This window comes from Solanum verrucosum, unplaced genomic scaffold (genome assembly GCF_900185275.1).
Source record: "Solanum verrucosum unplaced genomic scaffold, falcon-dt-bn FXZP01000008.1, whole genome shotgun sequence".
NCBI lineage: Eukaryota > Viridiplantae > Streptophyta > Magnoliopsida > Solanales > Solanaceae > Solanum > Solanum verrucosum.
The window spans coordinates 781,492-794,477 of NW_026020195.1; the positions used below are offsets into that span (position 1 = coordinate 781,492).

A 12,986-nucleotide genomic window follows, 5' to 3' on the forward strand; every position below is an offset into this window, starting at 1 on the left:
ATTAAATTTGCATTAAAAGTGTATTACACAATATTAAAGTTGTATTAGAAGAGAGAATTAAGAATTAATGAAAAACGTTACTAACGAAAGACGAGAGAATTATCTATAGACTGAATTCAACTTGTATTATTTATGAATAAAACATGTATTATATGTGTCTTATAAATTATTTTGATTGTATCACTAAGAACATGAATGATGTTTGTAATATGAATTATAAATGTATTATAAGTATGTTACCTAAATTATTTGGTTGGTATCAATAAGAAGAGAGTGAAGTTTGCAAATTATAAATGTATTGTTCACGATAAAACTTATGTTATATGTGTCTTGTAAATTATTTTGATTTGTGTCACTAAAAAAATGAGTAACGGTTGCAATATGTATTTAAAATGTATTGTGCATGTCTTAAAAATGTATTATTAATGTGTTACCTAAATTATTGTTGTTGGTATCACTGAGAAAGGAGTGAAGTGTGCAATATGTATTAAAAATGTATAATTCATGAATAAAACATGTATTAGATGTGTCTTATAAATTATTTTGATTTACTAAGAAAAAGAGCGTAGTTTGCAATATGTATTACAAATGTATTGTGTCTATATTGTAATGTATTACAACTGTGTTACCTAAATTATTTTAGTTGATATCACTAAAAAGGAAGTGAAATTTGCAATATGTATTATAAATGTATTATTCATGATTTAATTCAATTTTAATACAATTATGAAACATATATAATACAACTTTAATACAATTGAGATACAGTTCCGTAAACTTCATATTTTTCGAGCTTCAATCTAATATTTCTCCTAAAATCAATTCTAAACTTAACCAAACCCTGTTAAACTTGAGAAATAAACTCCAAATGATATTTTCAATTATTTGTAGGAACAACCTATTTAAACTAATCACAAATTCATAAAATTTAAATAATGAATTCAAAATTTGAAGTTTTATAATGACCATCAATGGTGAACTCTTGATGTTGTGATTTTAGAGATTTGAAATTCCTACTTGAGCACATGATTCTTATCGTATTTTTGGGTGAAATTGCGATATATGGGCAAAAACCAATTTGAAGATATTTCTTTAAATGAAAATTTCAAAGAAAAAGAAGAAGATAAGCAAGAGAAAAAATGGCAGAGAAAGAGGGAAAGAAGCGGGATAGAAAGGCTTTCACTGTACAATTTTTTAATTCCAAATAATTGCTATATCAAGTTAGAAATATTATATTGCCATAGATGGTAAATATTTTCTTATTATTGCATAGTTATGTGATTTACCCAATTTAAATTTAGAATCTAGTGCTATGTATCATTAATTCTTATGAGGATTTTTTTTGTAGTTTTGTAGTCACCGATCCTAATCACATTTAGTCAACTCTGTAGGATAGATCTCGACAATAGTGTGAATTACATTGCAAATAATTTGTAATGAAAATGTTCTTATAAGTGCAAGAATTTATTTAAAGTTACATTACAGTAACTCATGACTATTTGTTACCATGTAGTTTATTCATTCTTAGTAAAAATGTTATATTTTATTATATGTGATCTAGGTGAGAAAGAATTATATTTTTTCCACCGTATTTAGCTCATTTTTCAATTTGGTTCTAAGTATCATTTCTCATCTTGTGTGTAGTGCACTATCCTTTTAAGGACTTGATATGATTTCTTCTTAGTAATCCTTTTAAGTATAGTAAATTGTTAGGGAGATATGTGTTAATTTATTAATTACTCTCAAGCTTAAACTCACTGCTTGCATCAATTGCTCACTATTAAATAGCCGTATTTGCTTTGGTGTTTGTAAGTACGTTGTGATGGGGTTTAGACTATATTAAGTCAAGGTCAATTAGTTTAATCATAAGAAGAGGGGATGAAATGCAAATTTATGTCAAATCATGTGGTCCGAGAAAAGAGCTGAAAAGTTCTCCTCTTTTTTCATGTGCTTACTGTAATTAAGAGTTTTTTTTTAGTACTCTTATCAATTTATAATTTTTGTTTGATTAGTTAAGCTTTAAGAACATACCTACTCTCACCTCTTTAAATATTATTACATGTACGTCGGTTGGAATGCAATCACAACGAGTGGAGAATTCAACGCATGAAGACGAGTTCAAGTTGAATCATCACCTCGAAAGGGGGCATCAGGTATGCCTTGGGAGATGATGAAACAAGACATGCTATAGCTGACTTCTCATATGAAGCACATTACCACTTTATAAGAATAAAACTCATTGTTACTCCATTATTATTCTCATTTTATATGTCACCCTTTTAAAAATCTCAAAGACTTGACAACTTTTATATTTTTTGTTAAATTATCAACAAAGTTTCACTAAATAAAAAAAAATCAAGTATAAACATTTTTAACTTTTACATGACTTCTGAAATATCAAAATATTTTATTTAGTTCTCCCGAATAACCTCTTTAAGAACTCTTTTCGTCTTGTCTTAAGACGTTTAAGAAGGTTGATCATAAAAGTAGAATAGAGGGAGTAACATCGCATTGGGCCCATTTTTAGCCTTGTCATATCTGATCCCGTCTCTCTCTCTCTCAACTTTAACTTTATGTATTATTGCTTTATTTAAATTTCTATGTTGAGCGATATATATTAAGCATTTAGTTTGGAAGCAACAAGGTTAGTTTCTCAATTCAGAATCTTCTAATTTTCAATTATGTTTCTCCTTTTATTTATGTTACTTTAAGTATTCTATTGGAAGCAATCAAATTAGTCTCTTTCCTCTTTTATTAAATTGAATTCGTGAATTTGGTGGCGTTACTAGTTTGTATGTATCATTGATTGTAATCCTTGTCTATAGTTGCATGCTAAATAAATTCATTTTGTCTTATAATGTTATGTGTTTGGGGATAGCTAGAATTACGATATCTTTAGAATATGATGATTTTTGCCCCCGTAATAAATTCATAGATTAGTTTAACCTATTTTTAGCATGTTATAAGTATAATTTCTCTTATTTGATTAGTTGACTATTTCAAACCTCTTTAATTAAATTGAGAATTTGGTTCCTTACTTTATAACTTAGTCTAGATAGCTTAGTTAATAAACCAATAAATGAAGTGACCTTATTTGCTACTTGTAACCCCACATATTGCATGAGATACGGCCGGGACCCACATTTGTAACTTGAACCCTCTTACCTTGATCTCTGGTTCGTTGACCTTAGCTAGACTTAGTTAGGTTAGATAGGTGCCCTAACGCGCCTTAATTCGTTAGGTGGCGACTCTTCATTTCCCAAAGCCCAAAAGAATTGTTAGGTCGTGCATCTGAAAGGAAAGTCCATTTTGAGAAAAACGGGGCGCGACAACCTCTCTTTATTAATGTGCATATTTATTGTTGTTAAAGACTATTTTTATGATTTTTGTTTTTTTCTTAGGGCTTGAATTGGATTGACATAAATGAAACTTCTTGTGGTCCACTTTTCATGTGCTAAGTTTTTTCAAAGTCGAGAAGTAGCTAATTTATTTTTATTATATATAGAATAGTCTCACCAGTCCGTAGATTAGTCTATACGCGCATAAAATGTTCACATCAATTTAAATAATTTATCATGATTAAATAATAAATTAAGGTAATAATATGTATGTAATTGACTATTTGTGAAGATATATGACATATATTTATTAGATGATATAAGTAAATTTTATCTACTAAATTTTGTGGACTTTATTTACCATGATATTAATTAAGTGTGCTGAATTTTGCAATCTGAAAAGTTTAAAAGATCGGGCATGATGGTAATAAAGCACGTGCTAATACGAGTCGATGATAAAAATCAATATATTTGGATGAAAGAAAATATACCTATTTGAAATAGGAACACACACATAGGTAATAGAAAAATACTCAGAAGTATATTACAATAAGAATAATTGAATGAAGGTTTTTTTTCCTTCCAAGAATAACCTATTTGTATGGCTACTTTTGTTAGCAAGTCCACTTTAAACTAACTAAAACAAGGAATAAGAGGATCAAAGTTAATCTAATCGAAAGCTCTGGCGATTCATCGAGCTCAAAATGATCCAATTGAACACAATGGATTATGGTACAGTAGTAGAATGATCGTTAAAAGGGGCTAACACTTCGAGCCATCTTCAACATGAACTCAGGTACAAGTCATTTTCTTGGAGTCGAATTTGCTCTGATGGTTTCAGAGCTATCACCATGAATCAGCGTAATTAGATCATCTAACATATCATCTATTCCACTTCTCATTGGATCCTAAACGTTAGCAAAGCAAGAATCAGAAGGGAAATAATCAAACGCGAATAAAGGAAGGACTATAATGTGTATAAGAACTTTTCGCGATATAAGAAAATGAGGCATCAGTTACCTGAAGAAACAAATTTGTATGTGTCTTTCCTTCATAGAGGATACATTCTGCTTTGACACCGAGAGCTTTAAGAGTATCAGCAAAACTCTTGCTGGATTGAGTGAAATAGCAAACTTTGCAAAAGATGTTTCGATCTACACAGTATATATACTATTTGAAAAGAATAACTGTGTTACTCTGTTAGAATAGCGTAAAACAAGCACATGGCATTTCGAAAGAAAGTCCTCCTAATTGAAGGTCAAATGTCTACTGTTCATCTCATCGATACATTATCCAACTAGTTTGGACCTTGTGGAGATCATTTTACCGGCTACCTTTGCATACTACATGCAACCACTAGCTTCTTGAATATGCAAGCTAAAAGCTAGCCCACCAACTATAATGGCATCACTAGAATCTTATCTTCAATCATTAGAAGTTAACCCCTTTCTTTGTTCTGTATGACTGTATTGCGTGTAAGTTCAGGTATAATCGGTTGCCTTCTCATTTCACTTCTCATTCATCTTACACTACTTCCAATAACACATTAAACAACATGAAAGGTGAAATAAGACAGGTGACTTACTCATTAGTATGATTGGTCTTTACTATCACCTGAAGTATAATTGATCGTAAACTCTATAAGGAAACAAACTCCCAACTAGTGTTGTCTCCAAAGCTGCCAAAACCATGGTTACATGTAATGCTAGACCACTTATAAATTTTGAGCTGGTATAAACTGTCTAATTTTACTCTCACTATTAGGAAAAAGTCTCATTATTTCCCTTGCCCCCTAACGGCGCTCCAACCGGTAATTATAACCCATAGACAAAAGTTGAGGAATAAATTTGAACCTATTTTTTCTTGAAGAGTTTAGCATGTGCATATTAGATCTCTGTTAATGGTAAAGGACAAATGCATAAAATAGTCGCCACTAATAGTACCTTTTAGTCGCCACTAATATTTAAAATAGTCGACACTAATAGTACATTTTAATGGCAACATTAGTCGCCGCTAAAACTTAAAATGGTCGCCACTAATAGTCTCTTTTAATCGCTGCTAAAACTTCAAATAGTCGCCACTAATAGTCTCTTTTAGTGGCAACATATGTCGCCGCTAATACTTATAATAGTCGCTACTAAAAGTATCTTTTAGTGGCAACATCTGTCGCCGCTAATACTTATAATAGTCGCTACTAAAAATATATTTTAGTTGCAACATTAGTCGCCACTAATAGTACCTTTTAGTGGCAACATTAGTCGCTTCTAATAGTACCATTTAGTGGCAACATTAATCGCCGCTAATACTTAAAATTGTCACGCCCCGAGCTACCCCCGAGACGCGTACATGGGACCTAGGACCACAAATGATCCCAAGCTAACCCTACTGGCATGATCATGAGCATACTCAGGATAATAAACTGATGCGGAAGCTAAATCATAAATAAAATGAAAAGATGGGGAATAACCATATAATATAACTGAGATAAATGATAACTGATGAGTTTAATACAAAGAAAATATTAACTCAATACTAAGCTAAATCTAACTATGTCTGAAATAAGCCTCTAAACTGACTAGAAATGTTGGGACATGCCCCAACTAGATCTAGCAAAACTGAAACTAAAGACTAAAAGCGATAAAGATAAACATATCACTAGTCCTCGAAGAATGATGACTCACCACTGATGCTGCTGAACTGAAGATCGGGAATCTATCTAAGCGTGATCTGAATTCTGAGAACCTGAACCTTCATCACGAGAAGATGTAGCACACGTTTGCGTCAATACTTGAAAGGTACTGAGCATGCAAGATAGGGTAAAACTGAAAGAACATATAACTGAACAAAACAATAAAGCAATGAAATAATCTTGACATAATATATATACTGAATACCGAGCTAACTGAATGCAATGACCAATTTATGACATGCTGACTGAATACTGAATGAACTGTAAATGTGGTCAATGCAATAGAGTTTGACTGAACTGTGGGAGTTACTAATAACCGACAATAAAACCACATAAGTTAAATGTGGAGTCCGATGTATACGCCTCATCGAGAGGACCCAATATACCCGGCCAAAGGTATAAAGGCATGGTTGGCGTGATCACTAAACTGATGTTGCCCACAGAAGGGACTTACACCTATGTGGCTCGTAGTTCTGGGACTATATGGGTACGCTGAACCCTAGTCCAACTCAGTATTATGCTACTCCCAATGAATTAAGTGGTTAACTCGTTATGACTGAATTTCTGTAAATACTGGATAGCTCAAAACTGAACATGCAAACTGAGAACGCAACAATTAATCTGATAATGATGCATTAATAACTGAGGCATGTATAATTGAATAACTGAGATATCTGACCTAGCATGTGTAATTCAAGAACTAAAGAAATACATAACTAGGGTTCTGAAATTCATGCAATAAACTGAGTAATAACGTGATAATCTAATTTGGAACATTTAAATAACTAATTCATGATGATCTGTTGAAATTCTAGAAACCCTAGGTTTGGTCATAATCATGGAATCAAGAATCTGACTGAATTCTAGGGACCTAATGGGCGAAAGGAAGCCACTAGTGAAGTCCCACATACCTGGTGACGAATTCCATGGAGAAATTCTTAGATTTTGGGGCTGGAACTGATGGAACCTTGCTGCGTTCTTGAACTAGGGTTCTTGACCTTTTTCTCCTCTCTTGCATATATTTTTCTAAGTTTTGATTAATGATTTGACTTGGATAAGTTCTAGTTATGTTTCTAAGCTTAAACTGACTAAAACATCATGATTTAGGGTCTAAACGACGTACTTTATAGGTTAAACGAAATAGGAAAAGACCAAAAGACCCCTAACTTAATTGTTGGCGGAGTGATTGACGGATTGGACTGACGGGCCGTAGGTCAATTAACGGTCCGTCAATTGGAATCATCGGTCGAGTCTACCCTACAAGGCTTCAATAAAACCAGCATAACGTTTTACTCGGATGTCGAATTTTAGCAAACTCGGTGGCGTTGGAAAGAGGATTCAATTATATATCATATCATAGGTCATGTGACACATAATTCCTTTTATGCTAAGAGTGATTACCATCTGAAGTTGACCAACACAATAATTTTCCTCTAACTGGTTGCTGACCCAGACCTACGGACCGTAGGTCAAACGACGGTCCGTGTTGGTCGAATGTAGTTCGTGTCAGAGGCTGGATAAAAGAGTCTTGATCCACGGACACAATCCACGGACCGTGGTCTGTCCTACAGACCGTGGGTCTATCCGTGACTCGATACTTAGCTGATTTTCTGAACTGGGTTTAGGGAAGGGTTGCAGTGGTGAACCACGGACCACCAGCACGAGCCACAGTCTGACCTACGATCCATGGATGGCAACCGTGGGTTGCACCTGGAACTTCTCAAAATCTGCATTTTTTGGTCTGTTTCGAATACGGGGTGTTACAAAAATAGTCACCACTACTAGTACCTTTTAGCCGCTGCTAATATTTAAAATAGTCGCCACTAATAATATCTTTTAGTGGCAACACTAGTCACCGCAAATATCTATAATAGTTGCCACTAATAGTGGCAACACTAATCACCAAAAATCTATAGACCGTATCACCAAAAATCCATCGGTAAAATTTAGGTTTTCCCTATCTCGGTCTCGTTTGAACTTTAAAATGTAGACGTTTGCCCTTTCGGACAAACTCACGCCATTAATAAGGTTTTAACGTATTGCCACAAAAAATTTCAACCAGAATCCCGTCTCACCAAAAGTCCATGGACTATATAGCACATGAAAAAGGATAAAATTTGGGTTTTCCCGCTCTAGGCCTAGTTTAAACTTGAAAATGTAAATGTTTGCCCCTCTGGACCAACTCACGCCATTAATAAGTACTTAACGGACGCCTACAAAAAATTTCGATGAAAAACTCATCGGAATTTCGTATCACCAAAAATTCCCAGATTATAGCACACGAAAAACTGTAAAATTCATGTTCTCCCTCTCTGGGCCTCATTTCAACTTGAAAATGCAGACATTTGTCACTCCGGACCAACTCAAACATTAATAAGGTTTTAACGAACGCCTACAAAAAATTTCGATCAAAAACTCGTTGGAATTTCGTATCACCAAAAATTCTCAGACTATAGCACACGAAAAACTGTAAAATTAAGGTTTTCCCGCTCTGGACCTCGTTTGAACTTGAAAATGCAGACATTTGCCCCTCCAGACCAACTTACACCATTAATAAGGTCTTAATGAACGCCTACAAAAACCCACCGGAATCATGTTTCACCAAAAATTCATGGAATATAGCACACAAAAAGTGGTAAAATTTGGATTCTTTCGCTCTAGGCCTCGTTTGAACTTGAAAATGCAGACGTTTGCCCCCTGCGCACCAACTCACGCCATTAATAAGGTCTTAACGGACGCCTACAAATAATTCGGCCAAAAACCCGTCTGAATTCCATATCACCAAAAATTCATGGACTATAGCACACGATAAATGGTAAAATTCAGATTTTCCCGTACTACACTTCATTTGAACTTGAAAATGCAGACGTTTACCCCTCCGGACCAACTCACGCCATTAATCACCTCCATTTTTTCTTTTTCTTTTTTCTGGGGTGGGGGTGGGGGGAGGCTTGGGCTAACATTTATAGGAAACTTACATATCCTTCGATAACTAGTTTATCGATATGATTTAAATATGTATTATTTAAATATTTTTGTTGTATATGTACTATATATATATTATGTATATGATATATATACTATATATATACTTTGATATATGAATATGTATACATGTTTAGTATAAAATAAATACCATACGTTATATATTGTATATATATTTTATAAATTAGATGACCGAATGATAGTTGGTTGTAATTTTCTGTATATTTAATTATAATATTTTACTTGGTCAAGTCCTCTCAAGTTGATGACTATGATGTTTTCAGTCTTGAATAAGTTTGTTTGGTCAAATTTCTAAAATTAACTTATTTTGAAAAGTGTTTTATTTTTTGTGAGAGGTTATTTTTGTGTATGACTAATCAATTTATAAAAATACTTGTAAGTAGCAAATCAATCGAGCTACTAAAATCTCTGTATGTTAAGAAATGAAACTTGGGTCCGACTCAAATGGTCTTTAACAACAATTAATTAACAGTAATAGCTAATTGCCGCTAAATATGTACTTTTAAAGGCAATTATTAACACTCATTATAAATGTCCCTAAAACTTATAGCGACATTTGATCCAATGACAATTAACTAATGTCAGTAAAAGTTTTACCTCTCTTTATTAATGTGCATATTTATTGTTGTTAAAGACTATTTTTATGATTTTTGTTTTTTTCTTAGGGCTTGAATTGGATTGACATAAATGAAACTTCTTGTGGTCCACTTTTCATGTGCTAAGTTTTTTCAAAGTCGAGAAGTAGCTAATTTATTTTTTTTATATATAGAATAGTTTCACCAGTCCGTAGATTAGTCTATACGCGCATAAAATGTTCACATCAATTTAAATAATTTATCATGATTAAATAATAAATTAAGGTAATAATATGTATGTAATTGACTATTTGTGAAGATATGTGACATATTTATTAGATGATATAAAAGTAAATTTTATCTACTAAATTTTGTATGGACTTTATTTGCCATGATATTAATTAAGTGTGCGGAATTTTGCAATCTGAAAAGTTTAAAGGGTCGGGCGTGATTGTAATAAAGCACGTGCTAATACAAGTCGATGATAAAAATCAATATATTTGGATGAAAGAAAATATACCTATTTGAAATAGGAACACACACATAGGTAATAAAAAAAATACTCAGAAGTATATTACAATAAGAATAATTGAATGAAGGTTTTTTTTCCTTCCAAGAATAACCTATTTGTATGGCTACTTTTGTTAGGAAGTCCACTTTAAACTAACTAAAACAAGGAATAAGAGGATCAAAGTTAATCTAATCGAAAGCTCTGGCGATTCATCGAGCTCAAAATGATCCAAGTGAACACAATGGATTATGGTACAGTAGTAGAATGGTCGTTAAAAGAGGCTTACACTTCGACCCATCTTCAACATGAACTCAGGTACAAGTCGTTTTCTTGGAGTCGAATTTGCTCTAATGGTTTCAGAGCTATCACCATGAATCAGCGTAATTAGATCATCTAACATATCATCTATTCCACCTCTCATTGGATCCTAAACGTTACCAAAGCAAGAATCAGAAGAGAAAAAATCAAGCGCGGATAAAGGAAGGACTATAATGTGTATAAGAACTTCAAGCAAATGAGGCATCAGTTACCTGAAGAAACAAATCTGTATGTGTCTTTCCTTCATAGAGGATACATTCTGCTTTGACACCGAGAGCTTTAAGAGTATCAGCAAAACTCTTGCTGGATTGAGTGAAATACGTACATCAGCAAACTTTGCAACAGATGTTTGGATCTATACAGTATATATACTATTTGAAAAGAATAACCGTGTTACTCTGTTAGAATAGCACAAAACAAGCACATGGCATTTCGAAAGAAAGTCCTCCTAATTGAAGGTCAAATGTCTACTGTTCATCTCAACGATACATTATCCAACTAGTTTGGACCTTTTGGAGATCATTTTATGTACTACATTTCCATAAAAAATGTAGCCACTATGTTCTACGATTAATTAACCAGTTTTGCTCTGCTCCATAGTTTATGTATCTAAGTTCTAACAACTTATATCCTAGTGACATAGGCTGGCTGCATCCAGTGGAAATGCCTCAAAATGGAGAATTTATGCATCAAGGGAGAACTTATGATCTAAGACACAATAACCTGGCATGGAAAATGTTGGAATCTTTTGGTGGCAACATTAGTCGCCACTAATAGTCACTTTTAGTGGCAACATCTGTCGCCGCTAATACCTATAATAGTCGCTACTAAAAGTATATTTTAGTTGCAACATTAGTCGCCACTAATAGTACATTTTAGTAGCAACATTAGTCGCTAATAATAGTACCATTTAGTGGCAACATTAGTTGCCGCTAATACTTAAAATTGTCACACCCCGAGCTACCCCCGAGACGCGGACATGGGACCTAGGACCACAAATGATCTCAAGCTAACCCTACTGGCATGATCATGAGCATACTAAAGATAATAAACTGATGCGGAAGTTAAATCATAAATAAAATGAAAAGATGGGGAATACTCATATAATATAACTGAGATAAATGATAACTGATGAGTTTCATACAAAGAAAATATTAACTCAATACTAAGCTAAATCTAACTATGTCTGAAATAAGCCTCTAAACTGACTAGAAATGTTGGGACATGCCCCAACTAGATCTAGCAAAACTGAAACTAAAGACTAAAAGCGATAAAGATAAACATGTCACTAGTCCTCAAAGAATGAGGACGCACCACTGATGCTGCTGAACTGAAGATCGGGAATCGATCTAAGCGTGATCTGAATTCTGAGAACCTGAACCTACATCATGAGAAGATGTAGCGCACGTATGCGTCAATACTTGAAAGGTACTGAGCATGCATGATAGGGTAAATCTGAAAGAACATATAACTGAACAAAACAATAAAGCAATGAAATAATCTGGACATGATAGAGATACTGAATACTGAGCTAACTGAATGCAATGACCAATTTATGACATATTGATTGAATACTGAATGAACTGTAAATGTGGTCAATACAATAGAGTCTGAGTGAACTGTGGGAGCTACTAATAACCGACAATAAAACCACATGAGCTAAATGTGGAGTCTGATGTATACGCCCCATCGAGAGGACCCAATATACCCGGCCAAAGGTATAAAGGCATGGTTGGCGTGATCACTAAACTGATGTTGCCCACAAAGGGGACTTACACCTACGTGGCTCATAGTTCTGAGACTAGAAGGGTACGCTGAACCCTAGTCCAACTCGGTATTATGCTACTCCCAATGAATTAAGTGGTTAACTCGTTATGACTGAATTTCTGTAAATACTGGATAGCTCAAAACTGAACATGCAAACTGAGAATGCAACAATTAATCTAATAATGATGCATTAATAACTTAGGCATGTATAATTGAATAATTGAGATATCTGACCTAGCATGTGTAATTCAAGAACTAAAGAAATACATAGCTAGGGTTCTGTAATTCATGCAATAAACTGAGTAATAACGTGATAATCTGATTGGAACATTTAAATAACTAATTCATGATGATCTGTTGAAATTCTAGAAACCCTAGGTTTGTTCATAATCATGGAATCAAGAATCTGACTGAATTCTAGGAACCTAATGGGCGAAAGGAATCCACTAGTGAAATCCCACATATATGGTGACGAATTCCACGGAGAAATTATTAGATTTTGGGGATGGAACTGATTGAACCTTGTTGCGTTCTTGAACTAGGGTTCTTGACCTTTTTCTCCTCTTTTTGCTTCTAATTTCCTAAGTTTTGATTAATGATTTGAGTTGGATAAGTTCTAGTTATGTTTCTAGGCTTAAACTGACTAAAACCTCATGATTTAGGTTCTAAATGACGTACCTTATGCGTTAAATGAAATAGGAAAAGACCAAAAGACCCCTAACTTAATTGTTGTTGGAATGACCGCCGGATTAGACTGACAGGCCGTAGGTCAATCGACGGTC

At 33.8% G+C, this 12,986-nt stretch overlaps 1 protein-coding gene across 5 annotated transcripts in view; it reads right to left on the minus strand.

Annotated features, from left to right (window-relative positions):
* Positions 1-3,875: 3,875 nt before the first annotated feature.
* The window catches only part of LOC125829854 (probable isoprenylcysteine alpha-carbonyl methylesterase ICMEL1), a 28,721-nt gene continuing 19,610 nt past the window's right edge, over positions 3,876-12,986 (minus strand). Inside the window, exons 10-12 of one of the 5 annotated variants that reach the window (XM_049509063.1) lie at positions 10,650-10,740; positions 10,435-10,546; positions 3,890-4,134 (exon numbers count right to left, since the gene is read on the minus strand). In XM_049509063.1, the coding sequence (XP_049365020.1) occupies positions 4,091-4,134; positions 10,435-10,546; positions 10,650-10,740 (247 nt within the window). In that variant the 3' untranslated portion in view covers positions 3,890-4,090. Of the gene's footprint in view, positions 4,247-10,434; positions 10,547-10,649; positions 10,741-12,986 lie in introns of all 5 variants that reach the window. The other 4 variants (XM_049509066.1, XM_049509062.1, XM_049509065.1 and 1 more) reach the window with 4 other exon arrangements.